Genomic DNA, 19,583 nt, shown 5'->3' with positions numbered 1-19,583 from the left:
ATAAATTGAATGCATCGCAATCCAGATATTTTATAGGCTAATTGCGATTTAAAACTGTAGGGGCGCTAACTCACAAAATTGCAAAATCTTACAATAAGGTGCCTTAACCTATGATAAAGGGGGGACATTTGTTAACTTTGAAGTGGCACAAGCCAAACCGGTGGGAACCACTTATTTACAGTGAGTATGAACATTTATGTTACTTTGACTTCATGCAGCCAGAAGATGGAGCCAGTCCGGTAGGAGAAGCACTAAGTTCAGACACAGTACTGAAAGAGAACAGCATGGAAACAGACCTGAGCCTTTTGAAGTAGTTGTCATATGGGCTGAGTTACTGGAAGTCTATAATTCAATGCCTTCACATCTGGAGTTAAATAAATGCAAAAAAAAATACAACATATAAAGGCTTTGTGCTTAAAATACTCCCAAGGCTATAGAAACAGGACACATGAAAGCAAGTGAGGATAACAAAAGCCTGATCACACACACACACACACACACACACTGTTCACCATAGCATGCAGCACTGAGAGCACAACACAACACAGAATGCTGTTGTGACATTTTTTATTGGGATGAAAACATGCTCGAGCAAAATTAACAGCAACAACCATTGCAATGTGAAGCTCCGGCATGGAATGATGAAGACAAGCAAACTGCACGATAATCACACACATGCTGAGACAACGTTTTCAATAAATACATATTTTACATTTCTATTGCTTTTTGAACAATCGTTCTGCCTAAACCTGCTTATGAGATACAGAGAAGTTTCTATATGAAAGCTATTGAGCGAAAAAGGAAGACTTGTTTTAAGGAGTCAATATCAAAAACAACAGGAAAGACCTTTTGGACTGATATTAGATAAAGGATGGCTAAGCAGCTGTAAAAGCTATTTTTCCTTTGCGGTTCACTGCTCTGGGAATAAGATGTGGCGCCGCTGAGGTATGCATTAACACCTGTGCTCAGAGAGGAAGCTTAAAGGTTGATATCCTAGCTTTTGTAATGTTGCAGTAGAAGTGAAGCTCTGGCTTGCACGCAGACAGTTTGACTAGAAAAGAAAGCAAAGGAGGACTGTTTTTTTTTTTTGCCCAGCATCAGACATTGGAGCCAGCTGCAGAGTTGGTACCTGCTTGCCCGGCCCCCTTGGCATTCCCGCCTTCCTCTGTCGCCTGGGTGGCAACCTGAGCAGGGGAGGGGCTCGAGTGGCGCTGGCGTCTCATGAAGGGGAACACACTGAGAGGAAGAAGAGAAATAAAGGTTTCATGTTAGAGAAATAATGTATGTAAGTAAAGTGAAAGTGGTAGTTCATTGTTAATGTTACCTTTTCTTTGTCTCCTGGGGGACAATACCTTTGGCCAGCATGTTTTTGTATAGGTCAGACTTCAGATATCTTGGATAAGAGTCCTAAAAGAACAAACATACACACAAATACACCATTATCACCTACAAATGTTCTGATAACTGTCAGCTAACCTTTAAATTTGCCATTTTAGATGTGCTTTTAGTTAATAGACGACAGACAAGGATATACCATATATACCCAAAGGTGACAGAAAATGTATGTTTTAACCAAATTAAAGGGTCTTGGTTTGCATTCTATCTGAATGAATGGCATTTCAAAATGTGGTGTCCCTCAGGGGTCAATACTGGGACCACTGTTTAGTTCATATTGTGCTTCTTATCCACACAATCCAGAATACCCATGCTAGAGGTTAAGATAAATATGCTGATGACACACAGGTATACCTATGTTTCTCCTAAACCTAAACCCATCCCGAAAACAATTGAATTTTCCCTTTTTGAATGGTATGATAAACAATTAACACATTTGTGAAACTTGCTCAGGTCGTTACTTTTATCACACTGAATACCAAGACTGCAATCATTTTCGGCAAAGTCACATTATCTTTGCATTGTAATATAATTTAGGTGCACTGCATTGTTGCACAACAAAAAGTTAACTTCGACAATGTTTTAATCTAGACTTGAAAGTCCTCATAAATGACATAATTCCAAATACTAAAAAAGGCGGATTTTCATATTCTATAGAATTTAAGTTAAAGCCATTTGATGCATGGAAGTGAGGACAAAGTACATGTATATGCTTCCCACAGTAGCATGGCTTGGAAAATAATCGGTAGAATTGATTGAGGAAAAAGAGGCAAGAAATTATAATTGTGCAGTATTTTAAGATCTATATCCAATGGTTAAAGTTCCAAACTACAGTGGATCAGTGGTCAAACCTTCTTGATGAGAAAGTAGATGTGCATTTGTGCATCTTCCATGACAAAACGATGTGGGTGTCTGATCCCCGATAGAGTTTTATCCATTGTTTTACTGTCGATGTTGACCCATCTGGGAGCTCCCGGAGCCAGGAAGTTTCTGAATCACACACGAAAGAATGGCAGTCATCTGACCTATTATACGTGTCTATTTCAGCTTGTTTGTTTGCTTTTACGCTTACCTGTAGATTTCTTCCACTTTCTCGACGATCCTTGAACTTTCTCCATGCTTAATATCCTCACAGGCCTGCCAGAAACCCAGGTTCTCCCCTAGCAGAGAGACAGATCATCAGGTGTTAGGAACGTATGGTGGTGAATAACACAACAATGACGCAGGAAAATGTGACAAACAATTAGGGACTTTTTATAGCATCGCTGCCCTCTGCGGAAAACTTTGGCTCCTGGGAATATTTCATATGCATGGATGAACAGATCCTTTTTCTTCTTCATGTCACCTATTCCTTATCTATTCTTTCCATCCTCTCAAATAACCATATCATGAAATGAATCTTCCACTACCTCAACTGTTCCATTATCACCGCCGGGATTGGAAAATGTTACTAGGGGAACTAATTAAATGCTGAATGCTTATAAGAGTTAGAATAGATTTGAGATGATTTTCCTATGATAACAATCCAATTAATATTTCTAGCTTCTCCATATATAACTTTGTTTGCAGTATTCCATCTCCAATTTTTACCATATAATAGTGATTCAACATGTTAAACAGAAATTAGCTTTGAATAGAAATAGATGAAAGAAATATCTGATATTTTGTGTTTGAATTGGATTTGACTTTTTTTGAATTTTAAATTGGATTGACTCTAATTACGAAACGTTATAACCAAAAGTTTTAAGATTTGAATTTAACTTTAACTTTTTCTGTAAAATTGCAATATGAGGTGTAATGAAAAAAAGCACAGTAAAGATAGGCTATCTAAAATGTACAGTAATAATATTAGGACAATGCCAAACTAAAAAAGTATGTTTTAAGATGTATTTTCAGGTTATTCAGGCTATTGAAAAATGGTGGTGCCACACACTAAATTAAACCTCCCCTAAGGTTAAAAATTAATTAATTAATTAAAAGCCCAGTGTCAGAGGACCTTAGGGATTTAGAGGGAGCATACAGGGACAGCATGTCTGACAAGTTTTCAAGTACTAGTTCGTTGAGTTATTTGAACACAAATGAAAGATTCTTAAAAGGTTCTATGAAGGGAACGAGATTAGATATGTGCTCTCCTTCTGGTGTTGGTCAGTACACGTGATGCGTCAATCTGCACGATATGTAGCTTATTTATAGCATTCAGAGGTAGACCAGAAAGTAGAGCATTGCAGTAAATTAAGCTTGCTTGCGATAAAAGCATGCATGGGTCTCCTCTTATCTTCCTTGGATAGAAACCGTTGCACTTTCTTTTGTTTTAGGTTTGTTCTCTCTGGACAATTGCTCCAATAATTACAACCTGTCTTATGATTGAAGTGTTTTAGGGCTAATGTCATTGGATGATAAGGAGATGAACGGCAGTGTATCATTAGCATGAACGTTCAACCCGTGTTCTCTTTTGATATTTTGAACTTGGTTAACATTCCAAAATGTTTGTCACTCTTGCTTACCACTAAACTCTTTCTCCAGGTAGGTCATGAACTCCCGCCTCCCCATCTCGTCATTGAGAAGCTCCATGAAGCTGAAGCTCCAACGCTCCACTCGGAGACGTGTCGGTGTAGGTACCCTGCTCACGCAAACACACAAAAAAAAAGAAGTGATACGTTAAGAGATGCTACAAAACCTGAAACATGATCAACTAAATGACTCCGTTTGAGAAGTGTGGATTTCCTCACATTTCTAAATTCATTGTCCAATGAGCGGAGTCATCAGAGATCCAGGGGTTGCTTGGAAGGCACCCTTGCATAATGGGGTCGTGGTTCTGGTACTGCTCGCTGTATTTCACAAAACTGGACGTACACACAAATGTAGAGGCATTCACGCACACAAAAACACACACACAAACAGACACACACAGTATTATTGTATTAGTGAGATCATAACAGTTAATGGAGGAAGCATGCTCAGGAAGCATCCATTAGTGGCTCTTATAGTGGGAGCACTAAGCCTTATGTGCATGTGCGTGCGTGCTGGAGAGCTGGAGTTCAGCCGCTGCAAGACTTCAAGTCCATTAGTCCTTGTGTGTATGTTTGTGTGTGCACGTGTGTTCGTCAAACTGACACGTACCCTTCCAGGCAGATGGATGACTTTACACGGTTTCTTCCAAGTGCCCTTTTACAGGTGTCAATCTGTAAACAAAGGCAAGAAGCAGAAATGTTAACTCACACATTGCACGCTTTAATGTACACTCAATGTACTTAAAGTGAAGGTGTATACATTATATATGATGTTTACCTCATTTTTGTAGTGCTCACTGTTCTAGTTCTGTGAGAGAAACGCAGTGTCATCACTTTAAGTCACACAATAACTGTATTATGCATTTAAACTGAATCATATCAGTAGTAGAAGGCAGCTTTCCTGCTTTCTATATGTGTTCAGGCTTTAAATATTAAAACCCCATATATTCTGGCTAATAAGAAATTCACAGTGGGAGGTTATACACGTGTCATAAAGTAGTATATGTTTAATTATCATCACAAATGGGTATTTCTATGTTTTGCTGCTTATTAGTAATTGTTTTAATCTGCCGTAACTTCTGTATGGCATAAAGTAACCTTTATTTAAAATGTTAAAGTGCCCTATTGTGCTTATTTCAGGTTTCATATTTGTATTTTTTGCCTCTACTGTTTGACACATTTCCATGCTTTAATGTTCAAAAAGCTCTTTATTTTTCTCATACTGCCTGTGCTGCAGCACCTCTTTTCACCCTCTGTCTGAAACCAGAGCCCAGTCTGCTCTGATTGGTTAGCTAGCCGGCTCTGTTGTGATTGGTCAACCACTTAGAGATGTCCCCTCCCCCTTATCACGTACAATGTGTTGGAGCGCTAGCCAATAGAAGCGCAAGTGTTACATAGTGATGTCACTATATTGCAGAAGTAAACAAAGGACTACATTTGTGGCATTTTAGACAGGGGGAGAGAAACTCCCTCTGCCTTGAACTTTGGGATTTTAGATAAAAACCTATGTTACTTGTTACCCAGTTTATCAGTTCATACTGTCCTGACTGAGCACACACACCTGTAGCCTTGGCTGCTGTGCTCTCAGTGTTTTGTCTCCCTGTTCCTGCCTGTTGGCGTCAGCTGATAGAGGTGTTATGATTCTATCTTGTTATGCACAATGTTGATTATTCTCTCTGAACTAGCTAAATACACGGGTCTGGGGTAGAGTTCTTCAGAATTGACGTGGCAACTCTACCGTGAAGTCAGAACCTCTGACTCTTTGACTTGTTTTGTGAATTCTCCGGCCGAAGCTCCTAAATAAACCCATCAGTGTTTGACATCAAAGCTCCAGCTCTCCCTGTGTCTCCTTTTGAGTCGGTGACTCCTCCTGCATTGCTACACAGAAGTTTCCCCCACATTACTCACTACAGGAAAGGGAAACTTCCAAAAAAGGGGCCCCTCTTTAAAACATTATAACATTCTGTAATTGTCCAATGTATAGCATAGCTGTCTTGGAAACTTACTTTGAAAAAATCAGAGCAGCAACAAAGAGAAAGAGAGAAGAGATACATAGAAGAGGTGTTATCACATTGAGTTTTTCAAAGGGGAATAAACAGTCAAACAGGAAGTAAAAAACGTGATGATGTCACTGACCAGTGTAACTCGTGCGGTGTTATTTGGTCTCTCCAGACCCATGTCCAACACACTACGTGCCCCGGGCTGAAAACAAATACTCACACATAAGCACACTTATGTGTGTGTGTGCGTGATGAGCCTGTGCGCGTGGGTGAGCACTTATCCTTCCCTGAGCTTTCCACTCCACTGGCTCTGATTTTTACTCTCGAGTTTCTCTTTCTTTTTCTTCATGTCCTCGTCCCTAATTTATAAGAGCAATACAAGATGGAGTCCCTCCTGCAAACCCTTGCCCTCGGCTTCAACCTCTGCTCTGCCCACAGTACCTCCACTGGCCTTCCTGCAGCCTTCCCTCCCCCAACAGACATACATCCACTTTTCCTTCCCTTCTCTCTGGTCCTTCTCTCTACCTGTCTCCTTCTTAAAACAAATGGACTGCTATGATGTCAGGGCGACATAAAGAAAGATGAATATGATGACTGATATATCTCTATCTATCTATCTCTCTCTCTCTCTCTATCTATCTATCTCTCTCTCTCTCTCTCTCTCTCTCTCTCTCTCTCTCTCTCTCTCTCTCTCTCTCTCTCTCATATATTCTCATTCTCATTCCCTCTCTCTCTCTTTCCCCTGTTGTCAGCTGAAGCTTTTACCAGATGGGTTGAATATTTCATGTGTGAGGCAGAAGGGACTGTGAGGGAACATTAGTGGGACTTCAGAGAGTTTAATTCTGTAAAACATGTTTCTATAGAAGTATGGTCAAGAGTATTATAGTATAGCATAGTACAGTATTGTACATTGAAAATATAATATAAGCAGGTTTAGTGATGCACGACACAGGATAGCAGGCCTATAGTATAATATAGAACAGGTTTGAAAAGTAGTAGAGTAAGTGCACTATCATATAGAATAGCATAATATTGTATTATGAATAGTACTATACTATAGTTTAGTATTTATTTTAACCCAATACAGTGGAGAAAAACCTAGCATAACATAGCATAGTGATGTGTAGTATGTTTTCAAATCTATCACAGTAAAGAGAACTATACTATAGTATAGTTTAGTGTGGTATGGCATAGAAGGACATAGTATAGCATTGTTTCGTACTGTATATTAGTATTTAATGCAATATAGTAAAGTAAAGTATAGTATAGTGTGGTATAGTATAGCATTCTATCGTATCGAATATCCTATTGTATAGTATAGTATAGTATCATACTGTGTATTTTAATCAATTACGGAAGAGAAAAGTATAGTTTAATATAGTTTAGTATAGTAGTGTATAGTCTAATCCATTACGGTGGAGAAAGATATAGTATGGTATTAGTATAGTATTGTATAGTGTAGTATATAGTTCAATACATCACAGTACAGGTTGAATAACGTACCGGGGGTCTGTTGATGAGCCAGTAGGCCTGCTCCTGACATTCTAGAACAATGCGGTCTGCCTTCCTCCTCTGTTTGGATGCTCTAAACATAGATCACACTGTAAGGATGTGTGTGTTCATGTGTTTGTATGTGTGTGTATGAGTGTGAGAGTACCTGAGTTGCTCTCTTGCTTGCATCACCACAAAGTCCCAGGTGTGGTTGATCCTCTTGTGTAACACACTGTACCTCTCCTAAAAAAGAAGAGGAAAAAGAACCAGGGATGAATAAGAAATGAAAACCGAGAGAATAGGACTAGAATAGTGAAGAGTTCAAATGACATGGGCCTGGTACCCCAGACTACTGCATAATTCATGATGCACTGACACATGCTCTGTCTTTCTTTAACACACTCACACGTTACTCACCTTTTCATATTCCATCAATTCTCCTTGTTTTCTTATGTTCTTTTTAGCCAAATAGATGGCTGATGGCACGTACAAAGGACCACAGAAACAGTCAAGAAAGAAATAAGAGGTTAGGAGGTTTCTGCCCATATGTTTTGCATAAATCTCATGTAAATGCTATCTATGTATAAATCAGAACTTTTGTTAAAAGTTATATTTGAGCTGGAAGCTTTGTTGCTTAGAATTATTGGTAGTTTGTTTATATTTTAAAATGTGATGGTGGGTGAAAAATGTTCTCCATCCTATTTAAATACATAAAAGTACTTAACTGATCATTCCTCTTGACCCTTCAGTTTGTTTTTGGATTGCCTTACCATAGTCTAGCTCTGATGCAGGCCAGCGGGTACTGGTCCAGAAGTAAGGAGTCTGAAAAAAACAAGCAAAATTGTTACAAATTTCTGATAGAAATGTATCGTAAAACGGGTAAAAAGTGCAAAGGGGCAGATGGAAGGGGGATTAGAAAGTGGAATAGAAGGAGGGATATCCAAAAGTGATTCAGCATTTACACTTGATGGTGTTTTCTTTACCAGCAGGTGAAATGATTATACTGAGCAACGAATGACTAACCTGGAAGCGGTAGGGCGACTCGTCGGGCCGTAACACCAGAGATCGGGGCTCCTTGAGGGGGTAAATGTACCCGTACCTCACCAGCAGGCCACTGATGTGCAGCGACTCTGTAAAACACCACAGAAGAAACTCATCGGGGCTATACACTTAAAGTAGTTCGTCCAGCTTTTTACTTCAACCTTTAAGGATACCGTAAATGTTTTGATGTCTGTTTATAGGAGACATTATTAGGCTACGCTAAGTAATTACATATGAGGATATCTAGGTTTTTATTTGTTTGATGTCTCATGAAAGAGATTTTTCATAAGCTCTCAAATTGAACCATCATAACATGGAAAATCAATAATGCTTATTAAACCAGCCACCAACGATTATTTTCACCCCTCTCTTTAGGTCTATGAAACGTACGAAAATGTTGACATTTTTCCATCCCAGATACTCAGATTCCTAGGATTCACTTTAATATGATATGAAACAGACAAGAAGGGAACCTCCATATTTGAGTCTAAAAAACAACTTTTTGTTGCCAATTTTGCATTAAAAAAAAACTTTTTCCTATGATTTACCAATAATAGAAGTTATAGGCTACTAATTTCTGCAGCTGAAATACATTTGTTTTATTTTTAATCAAACATTCATACTCTGCCAGCAATCTCTCAAAAATCAAGACCCAGTGATGAAAGCGTCATCAATCTTCAGTCTTTCCTCATTTGGTAAAGAGCCCTACTTTATGATTGACAGCTACCCCAAAAAAGAGCTGTGCTATGCATTCTAATCAGCTCTTACCAGTCTCTCTCTCTTGCTGACTGGCTCTTCTCTTTCCTCCTTAAGTCTGCTCTCAGGCCAAAAGGGACCTATGGGCTATTTTTTCCAACCTCTAATTTACTTCAGGTACAGAAAAGTCTCCTGAGGTTCATCCACAGGGATGCTAATCAAACCCAGATCATCAGGTGAGTTAATCAAACTTTTATCCTCTGGGGCTCACCCCATTTCTGTTTACTGGAAACCGCTATTACACACACACATGTACACACACACAGCATTACCATGTCAGCTATAGCAACGACACACAACAAGCAAGGGAAACGGAAATCACACAGCAAATACTCTCTTCACACAAATTGTATTATTACTTACCCTCCTCACAGATATTATATTTCTTCATCAACCAGTCAATAATATCACGGCCTGAAAGAAAAAAAAGAGACCGACATAAGAGACAAACTTCCTTCCTCTACTCTGAAAAGCACACACAGTATTCTCCAAAAATCACTGCTGCATTATGCATGATCGCTGCCTGGGACACACACACAAGCTGCATGTCCACACACAGAAGGTAATGCACTCTGACATAAAGGGACTCACACACACTCACACACATACCTGTCATAGCGTGTGGAATGACGGTGATAAGGAGCCTCTGGTTTCTCATCTTCATGCCCATGTCAGGGTCCTGCATGGCCACAATCACTTTCTCCATCTGTCAAGGGAACAGACACAAATTCACACACAGATGCACATGCACATGCAGATGCAAAGAAAATAGAAAATAATAACACAAAAAGTAACTCAAACTAAGTAAGTCAGAAAATGAGATTAACAATGCATGTTCTACCCTTTTATAACTTGTTCTCATCATCACCATGCTGTAGGATTTACTCAGGGTTATATATAGATATACAGTATATTGTTTTACATGATGAAACGAAAGGAGACAGAATAACATATTCTTACCTTTCGAAAGCATGACATTTGATCCCGGTGCCAGCCTCCTTTAGCCATGGTGTTGATGGTCATCTTGTTGCGGGATGCTTTGAATCACTCGACGGGACGGTAAAGTGCTGGAGACCGAAGTGCTGTCCGCGGGAGCGCGCAGCAGAGCGTGCACTCTCTTTCCTTTTTTTCCCCAGCAGGCGGTCCGGCGCCTGGTGCGCGCGCCCCTGTGTAGATTAGAAAGGATTAATGTGCCAAAGTGATTTGAATATGATATAAAGTTCCTGTACAGAATGAAAACAACAACATGTGTTTATATCTCCGTTTCAGTATTTAGTTTCTTATAGCTTATGTATATTTACTTTTTCGATGTACTTATTGCAAGTATGCTGAGGAAAAAAAACATATTTAAAAACAGTTAGCATACAAATAATATCAATAGCACATTTAGATATAGAGAACCACTTACAGGTATTTTTTTGACAAACATCAAGTTTGGTTTTTAAACTTTATGTTTGGTTAAATAGGCTAATACATTTTATTTTCAAATATTATTAATACAAATTAATGAGCAATGTTTTTTTATATGCCCGTTTAAGACTATGAATACATTAAAACATGTAACCCTAAAGTCTTTGTTATCTTATAAGTGTAGAGCCATAATAAATACATATTTCAATCGTTTTACATTGAAATATTACATTTTATGTAGTTGTGGTTTATTTTTTGATTTAAATAAATAATATGCCTTTATTGTTTTTGGATTTTAATTATGAAATACATTTCTGTATTGACATTTTAGCACGCGCGTTAAAACGCCTATTGCCTTCGTTTTATCCTACGCGGGCTTCCGTACAGCAGGAAGTGGTTCCCTCGTCGCACTGAGACAATTCACTAGTCACTACGTCGGCTAATTTATTAAGTATATTAAGGGCTTTCCCCAGAGGTAAGAGCTTAGCTAAATACTTGTGTTTCATTGTTATGGCTCAGACCATAACTAACGCACATTGAAGCTGCTGCGGGTTACAAACCAGTATTTGTAGCTAACCTTGCTAGCCCTAGCTGTAGCAGGATGGAGGAGAGCGACTGACTGTGAGCTCCTCAGCCTGGAAAGAGTTGACTGACAACCTACAGTTTGAAACCCTGATACAAAGTGATAGATATGTAACGTTAAAACTCGAGATTGTAATTACTTTCTCTTTATTGGTCGTTTTACAGTCGTTGTTCGTCTTACGTGAATGGAAAAGTAAACAATGGCTGAAGATTAGTGCATTGTGTTTGTTATATGACCATAATGCCAATTAATTAAATGTTGAAAATCCCAGTTAACTACAGCATTACACTCTTATTTTTAAGCAGTTTTTTAACTTGTCCATTTTAAACTTTCATCAATTTTACTTGTCATGAAGGTTTTAAATGTGTCCCATTTTATTTGTATTGTTGTATTCTATTATATATGTTGCATTGTTGGAGGAGCTCGGGTCAGAAGAATTTCATTGCCATTTCTACACTGTATGTGCATATGACAATAAAACCTTTGAAATGAATTTTGTATGGGTTTCTGTCAGGTGGTGATGGGTGACATCCGTCAGTCGCTGCTGCCTCGCGACGTGCTGAATGCAGCCAAGGAGCTGCTGTACCACCTGGACATCTACATCTGTAACCTGGTGCAGTCCGGCCGGCAGCCCCCCCAGGTGGACTCCAAAACCCAGGAGCTGGTGGAGGAGTTCATTCTTCATGCACCGAAGGACAGAAACACACCAGCCAGGGTAATGACCGCCACATGTACATACACTTTATAAACACACACATAGAGGCAGCCATTTAACTGTCTGTGTGTTTCTTTCAGAGGATGAGTGCCCTCCAGGAGCTCCAGCTGTTGGAGATCATGTGCAGCTGTTTCCAAGAGCAGAGTCGTGATACTGTCCGTCAGCTTATGTTCTCTGCCCTCTTTAGTCTCCAAGGCAACCAGGCAGACGAAAGTCGGATGGCGCTGTTAGGCAAACTGGTCTCCATGGCAATTGCTGTGGGCAGGGTTCCTATCTTGGAATGTGCTGCTTCGTGGTTACAGGTGAGGAGTCAAGCATGCATACATACTTTAAATCACGATGTGAAAATATCTGGCACAAGACAATAACATAAGTCAGAGGTTGGTGACGTCATGAGGAAGCATGGGAAAATGGGACAGTGGAGTTTGTTAGCAGTCAACCCCTGTCGGTTAGTACTGTTCATTGTTCAGGAGGTTTTCAACAAGAGGTGAATTAAATGTAGATGTCTCCTCTCCAAAACAAAGAGACCAGTTGATCACATTTGGTAAAAACACCAAATAAAGCGGTGTTGCGTTGAAAATCTGCGTTTTCCGTCGCAGCTCGCCAGATAATTGGGGCTGTTAGCTGAGTTGCCACTAATGATGGCCCAGCTTGTTTGTGTAAGACAGTTATGCAACAAATCAGTTTCACTTGCAATCTTTGGCTGCCGCTAGGGTTTGTTTAGCATGTTTTTAAGAATACTTCAATCCAGACTTTCAATGACTAAAACCATTCTCATGGTTAAAATAAAAACAAAAAAAATGACCTATATCTACAAAGCATATTGTGAAAAGGGCCTTGAAACTGGATACAAATTATATTAATGACCACTTGTAGCAGACAACCAGAATACTGACTGGCCTAAACGTTTGCATATGCATACAATACATGTACAGATCATATATATATATATATATATATATATATATATATATATATATATATATATATATAATATATATATATATATATATATATATATATAATATATATATATATATATATATATATATATATATATATATATATATATATATATATATATATATATATATATATATATCTATATCTATATCTCTATATCTATATATCTATATATATATATATATATATATATATACAACGATAAGTCAAATCAAGCAATCTGATTGGTTCTTATCCGTGATATAATGAGCGTATATCACGGGTAGAATTGTAGTTACTTTTCTCAAGTCAGTATCCCTCCGCGTCTGAGAAAAACGAAACTAACTAACTAACAAAGCTTAAGATGGAAACATTTAAGGTTAACTTCGACCTCCGGGGTGGCCTTACTATGGAGGAATGGATTGAGCAGTGCCTATCTCCAGAAAAAAAAAGCACCTAAACGACGACATGTAGAGCTACGTGAAGAGCAGGTAGACCAACTGGAAAAGTATCACCATTCAAAAGCTTTCTGATGCGGGTCTTGAAACAAAGCAGAGAAATTATGACCGTTAGTGGCCACAGGTGAGAAAGCTCTCTCCAGAGCTACTGGAAGCCGAATCTCGGGGACCGGAGAAAGTGGAGCAATATTCTCGCCACGCCAAGCAACAGCCTAGAACAACCTCAGCCTATACAAGTAACCACGTAAGCCATGCTACTGATGCTGGACAGTTTTTCAGTGGCTGCACAACAAATGGCAACATACACATTAATGTAAATGAATAGCCAAATAATGGATCAACGCTGTCTGTCTAATATAGCTAGCTGTTAGTGTTGTTGCATAGCAACCACCTCGCATTATGTTTTGTGCAGAAGGCAACGGAGGGACTATTTTATTTTGAACATCATTATTTACTAATAACAACTATTTGAATTAGAGTGTGTATTTTTCTTTCATATTGCCACATTTGGTAACCGTTTTATTAAAGCAATAGCTCACTTCAGGCCGTGATATATGCTCATTATATCACAGCTAAGGGGCGTGGTTCGGCCCGACGCGAAGCTTATAGCTTTATTTAAATATAAATATATATATATATATTGCATGTTATACCTTTTTTAAACTTTTTATACTTCTATGCAGTCTTAGAGCTTAGACCTTGAGGCGGAGGCTTGTCTTGATTGAGTACTCAAAGTCATGTGAGATATTTCAACTCCCTTCTAACTCCAAATGTATGTCCTGAACATGACTCTGTTTGTGTCCCCAGAGAACGCACCGTGTGTACTGTGTGCGGCTGGCTCAGGTTCTCGTAGACGACTACTGTAGCTTGGTGCCGGGCTCGGGGCCCACGCTGCAGAACATCCACAGTGCCAGTCCGCGCTTCTGCTGCCAGTTCATCACGGCTGTCACCACGCTCTACGACCTCACCACAGGTGGGACAACACCAAAGCACCAAAACACATCTAAAACTGGGCCCTAAAAAACTATAAAAAGAGATTTTCCCGTTGTACATTTTTTTTGGGGTGGCTGGAATGCAGTTAGTCAATTGTTTGTTGACTAACACTGTGTTTCCACACAGTTTTGTGACAGTAATTCTGTGTGGTGTACGCCCCCTCGTGTGAACATTGCCAAACAGAAACAGGACCACAACTACAGAATAATAGAAAGTATAACTTCATGTAATAATCCCACTTTTATCAAACTTTGATTTGGGTGGCGTAGGCTGTGCTAACCATCTGCAATTTTAGCAAAAATAACATTTTTTAAATTCAAGTGTTAATTAAACTAGCTGAATTTGTTTTATTATGCAATTACACAATTCAACTATTTCACTCATTCCACAGGAAGTGAGCAAAACACTTTTTTAGCATATGGTCTTTCCTTAAACTGCCACTAAAGGTTTCACTTTTTCACCCACTCAAGGCAGTTGATCAAAATCAGAGCAGATGACTGAGGTTTCCATGGAAATGAATGAACTTGTATGTGTCAGCTATATGGAAACATTATTTGACTATTAGCCCAGTCCACAAGACATTAGCATAAAATGCTAAGCCCAAAATGCTAGCTAACTCTGATAAATGGTCACATTTTTCAGATACATTTCTGATAAAAAAAATTATGAAAGGAGGAATTTAGCAAAAACAATGAAGATCACAGAGGTTCCCATAGGAATGAATGAACTTCCAGTTAACTTGCATATGTGCAATAGCTTTATCTAAATGAGAGAATTCCCTGAAAAGTTTCCTCATAATGTTCTCATCTTTTTATTCACCTTCTCTTATCTTTGCGTGTGTTTTCAGAGGAGCTCACCCCCCCGTTAGAACTCCTCCAGATGATTGTGTCGTGGATCCAAGACGACCCCCGTCTAGTCCTCATCAACTTCCTGAACACGCCCCTCTCCGGCAATCACCCAATCAGCTCACTGGATGTCACACCTTTAGGGGGCTTGATGCGCTGGTGCGTTAAAGCCCCCCTAGCATACAAGGGAGACAAGGGAGACAAGAAGCAGGCCTTGACCAATGGCAGCACAGAGAGAGAGGGGGAGGTGGGGCCTCTGTTCTCTGCTCTCCATCTGAGCGTCCTACAGGTGCGTGAGATACATTTACCCACAGTACACATGTATGTACAAACTGCAAAACACCAACAACATGAGGATCATCTCATGTCTTTATCAAACGAGGACCAGGCATACATGTACATTCATCTCAAAAAGAGAAGCTATTAGCTATTAGCTCATTTCCATGTGCAGTTTCTGTGCAGCTACTCATTTCATCAACAAGCACTTATACAGAAAGATCAGAGTACAGATCTATGGATTATAAATACCACTACATTTTACATTTAAGAAATATATAATTACGTTATGTTGACAAGAATGGTTGCTCAATATACATTTTCAGAATCAGATTTTATTACATTTATCCTCGGGAAAATTGGATTTTTATTTTTAGAATAAAATATAATTAAAGGATTAATAAAATAAAAGATTTATACAAACATAAGAAGAAGGTATGTGCAATAACCAATATAATACAGTCAAATAATATATCAATACTTCTTTACTGCACTATGGGGAAAAAGTGTTCACCCTAAAAGCTGAGCTGGAAGCACTTGTCAATGTGTGACGGCTGTAAAGGGAAAATCTGATTTTGCAAAAGCAGTTCCTCCCAGCTGGATGTTTATAAGTCTGAGTAAAGAGCACATTTGAGGTTTTGCCCATTTGCTAAGAAAGAATTGTATTTTTTTCTGAGTGAGTGCAGGTTTGAGTGTCTTACGTTTAATATTTCAAACTCTTACTTGATTTAATGTCTTCCAAAAAAAACACATAGAGGATCAAAAACAGTTGACATTAGGGCTGCCCTCGATACAAGATGTTTCTAGTCGTCAATTCAGGCAATCAGTTAACTAATTCACTTATTTTTTCAACCGAAAACGTTTTCAGTTTCAAAGGCTGATAAAGAACGTTATTTTTAACAGCATGGTACGTTATGCCTTGCATCAAATATATGTATAGGATTTGTAATGTGTGTCGGAACAAGCAGCGAGGACACACACTGAGCATTTTAGTTCTAGTGCCTATAATTCATATCTGAATATAACAACCCAATAAATACTACATAGGAAACGGAAACACTGAAGATATGCGCGTCGGCAAAAATCCCTCTGCAAATGACGCCCTCATAATGAAATGAAAGGTTGAATTGATGGTTTTCTGAGGTCAGAATGATTATATATTATAGCTACTGCCTGACTCACTGCTGCGTTTTTCCTCCGAGTCTGAGAGAGGAACACACGTTGTCGGGGATAATTAAGCTCTGTGTTTTGTTATAAAGCCGGCACTCAGGAAGCTGCTCTCCGATGACTTTGATATGGAGGAGACCTTTTTTGCTGCGGAGTTCTCATGTCCCCTTGTGGGCTCGTCCTGTTCTCGCTCAGAAAGACACAAAATAACCTTAATGAGTGAAGTCTGAGGGGTTTTCCAACTGACGTGTCAAAGCACAGAAGTAATAGTGGACTAATTAGGGGCAGTCCTAGTTGACATCACATAATATGACATCCCCTCTCACACATACAAGCATGTAGATACATACGTTATCTTGAATTCCAATTGAACTTTTGAAAGCAGAATGAGATCTTTAAACTCGTCTCCTCCCACCACTCTCAGGTCCTCATGCTGTTGCCGAACATCCTGAATGAGAAGGGTCTTTACGGTCGCCTGGCGCTGCTGCAGATGGAGTCTCTGGCCTCGCTGACTTCTGACCTCTCCAGGCTGTTGGACCAGGCGGACAAACACGCCCCATCCACAGATACCCGAGCGCTGCCTCAGCTCGCCCTGGACCGGCTGGCTCAGGCTCTGCAGGTGTCCATGGCCAATGGGGCGCTGCTCTGCTCCAGAGGTGAGAGAAGGGATAGAAGCATAGAGGACATTCATAACATATACATTACACTTGTCATAGTTGGCCTCAAAGGCAAAAGAAGCTGCATTATTGGGCCTCATTTGTCATGAACTTGACAAATATTAAAACTCAGCTGAGTGTACATTACATAATGTTTTATCCAAAGCTGTTAAGTATCTTCCCAACGGACACTTCTACATGGTGCAGGGGCTGGGGTCAAACTGCTGACCCTCTGATTGGTAGATGCTTATTGACCCCCTGCAGCACAGTGGCCTCATCTCTCTTTATTGTACAAAGCACACATACAGCAACAAACACTTTTATAAGTCTTTATTTATTTGTTATGCTATTATCACACTCAATAAAGCTGGTATCTACATTTCTTTATCTTTTATGTATCCAGGAATGTTCTTGGGATACATTGTGCTTTTATAAGAGAGACCTCAAAGACTCCATCCGTGTGAGGTGTCATAAAACAAATAGGCCCTTTTACAGAACAGTGAGGACTAGTTGAAGCTCCACTAATCATGCTATGTTTGCATTATCTGCATAAACCCTTATATCTGTTTCCTAGCTATTGCATTTTCATATTTCTTATATATATATTAAACGCACCAAAACCAAAATGATTATTAGGCTAATGATTTAGCTGTGTGGAAAGCTACAGATTTGAATTGATGAATGAACAAGTAACTAACAGGTTTGATCCCTCGTCATATGGATTGTCTAATCTTGCTTATTCCATGCTGCCTTCTCTGCAGAGGACCTGAGAGCCATCTGTTCCCGCCTGCCACACAACAAGTAAGAACCATCCTCTGTCTTAAGCCCATTGGACCTAAGATCTTGTCCATGGTCGCCTGGTTTCATCTCGATCTAGAGAGAAGTGGCTCGGGTTACAATAGAATGTATTCCTTCATTTAAATGGCGATAGCTGCAACACCTGTCTTTCGGGTTTGACCACCATTTTAACACATCTGTACCCCACCAAATCTTTTTTCTTTCAAATATAACCATTGAATATTTTTGCAGTTTAGAACAGGATCCTACACAGTGAGGTAGATCCCTGATGAGATTTTAGATTTGATCATAGGTGAGACCAAGTCATTTTTTGCAAGTCACAAGTTGGTCTCAAATGTTTGTGCTTAAGTCCCAAGTCAAGACTGGCAAGTGCCAAGACGTTAGTTTTGAGTTTCAAGTCGTAAACAAATAACATTGTGTCTCCACCTGCTCATTTTTGTTGACCACCATGTTGTATGCAGACTAAGTTGATTTTGCTTTGAGTTTTTCCCACTGATTATCAGTCAAATTAATAATTCATGGTTGTTTCCAGTAACCTGATTGATTGTTGTCATATTTGTTGAAATGAAGTGAGGGATTTGGTGAACTGTCGTCAAATCTCCCAACAAAATCTATAAAGCGATCCCCAGCTTTCACACCTGCGCTTAAAATGCAGAGGTTTGGACTTGAGTCACAAAACACACATTTCATGACCTAAGAATAAATAGTATTATCAATAGGTGATACAGGAAATGAAGGGGAATGACTCATTTCATGTCACACTTTTTAATCTTTAAGGTGGGGGAAGGTAGCATGTATTTTCAAGTCATAAACCATTGGGGTTGAGGTACAAGTCGAGTTGCAAGTATTTTTAGATTTTGTAAAGTAGCGTCTTTAGACAACAATTAGTCGTTCAATTGTTGACGATTAATTGTTGTTTTTATGGAGGCCCTTTTGTATTGTGGATGTTTCTCAATCCTTGTTTTGTATGTACCTAAAAATGACTTATTCAATTAAATTCCATTCACTTTATAATACGTAAAATAGTACACTTACACCATATAAGACAGATTTAAATTGTACTATTATTTATATATATTTTCTTCCATACAAACATTTACTCACTTTTTGTCCTTGTTTTTCCCCCAGTTTGCTCCAGTTGGTGTTGTCCGGCCCTGTGATGTACTACAACAACATCCACTCTCCTGCAATGGCCTTCAGCCCGCACGCAGCGCATTCCCCCATCGCCTCACACCCCACACACCCCCCACACCCCCCACACACACCTTTACCCACACACCCCTCCTCTCACCCTCAGTACCCGGCTCAGCCTTTCATGACGGGGATGCCTTTCCCCTTCAGACCCAGCCACTAACGCAGATGATGTGTTTGCAATGTGAAGGTGTGTGTTAATGTGTGTGTGGACGGGAAGTGTTTTTGTCAGTTGAATGATGTGTGTGAGTGATTTATTACGATGCGAGTGATTTATAACGATGTAAACAGGCAGAGTTGCTTTTGCTAAAAGTCTGTGAGGCTAACGTTGTCCAATAAATATTTTTTTTACCTAA

At 39.3% G+C, this 19,583-nt stretch overlaps 2 protein-coding genes across 3 annotated transcripts; one reads left to right on the top strand and one right to left on the bottom strand.

Annotated features, from left to right (window-relative positions):
- Positions 1–601: 601 nt before the first annotated feature.
- rgs11 (regulator of G protein signaling 11) lies at positions 602–10,231 on the bottom strand. Its single transcript, XM_034138048.1, has 17 exons — positions 10,154–10,231; positions 9,803–9,899; positions 9,557–9,607; positions 8,420–8,526; positions 8,167–8,218; positions 7,814–7,872; positions 7,563–7,639; positions 7,409–7,490; positions 6,042–6,107; positions 4,684–4,707; positions 4,516–4,577; positions 4,125–4,238; positions 3,900–4,015; positions 2,468–2,555; positions 2,247–2,385; positions 1,325–1,407; positions 602–1,236 (listed from the first exon to the last, which is right to left on the bottom strand). The coding sequence occupies exons 1-17, from the start codon at positions 10,214–10,216 to the stop codon at positions 1,098–1,100; spliced, it is 1,419 nt and encodes a 472-aa protein (XP_033993939.1). The 5' UTR covers positions 10,217–10,231; the 3' UTR covers positions 602–1,097.
- Positions 10,232–10,987: 756 nt separating this feature from the next.
- On the top strand, positions 10,988–19,583 carry cunh7orf26 (chromosome unknown C7orf26 homolog). 2 transcript variants are annotated; one of them, XM_034138216.1, is made up of 8 exons: positions 10,988–11,078; positions 11,701–11,901; positions 11,982–12,203; positions 14,109–14,274; positions 15,142–15,428; positions 17,007–17,238; positions 18,000–18,039; positions 19,165–19,390. In XM_034138216.1, exons 2-8 carry the CDS (start codon positions 11,707–11,709, stop codon positions 19,388–19,390), a joined length of 1,368 nt encoding a protein of 455 aa, XP_033994107.1. In that variant the 5' UTR covers positions 10,988–11,078; positions 11,701–11,706. The 2 variants fall into 2 exon arrangements, with proteins under 2 accessions (XP_033994107.1, XP_033994108.1); XM_034138217.1 differs by lacking the exon at positions 10,988–11,078 and having other exon boundaries at positions 11,707–11,901; positions 19,165–19,583.

Source organism: Trematomus bernacchii, unplaced genomic scaffold, assembly GCF_902827165.1.
Source record: "Trematomus bernacchii unplaced genomic scaffold, fTreBer1.1, whole genome shotgun sequence".
Taxonomy (NCBI): Eukaryota; Metazoa; Chordata; class Actinopteri; order Perciformes; family Nototheniidae; genus Trematomus; species Trematomus bernacchii.
Note: the sequence above shows the minus strand (reverse complement) of the source record. Positions and strands in the feature narration are given on the sequence as shown.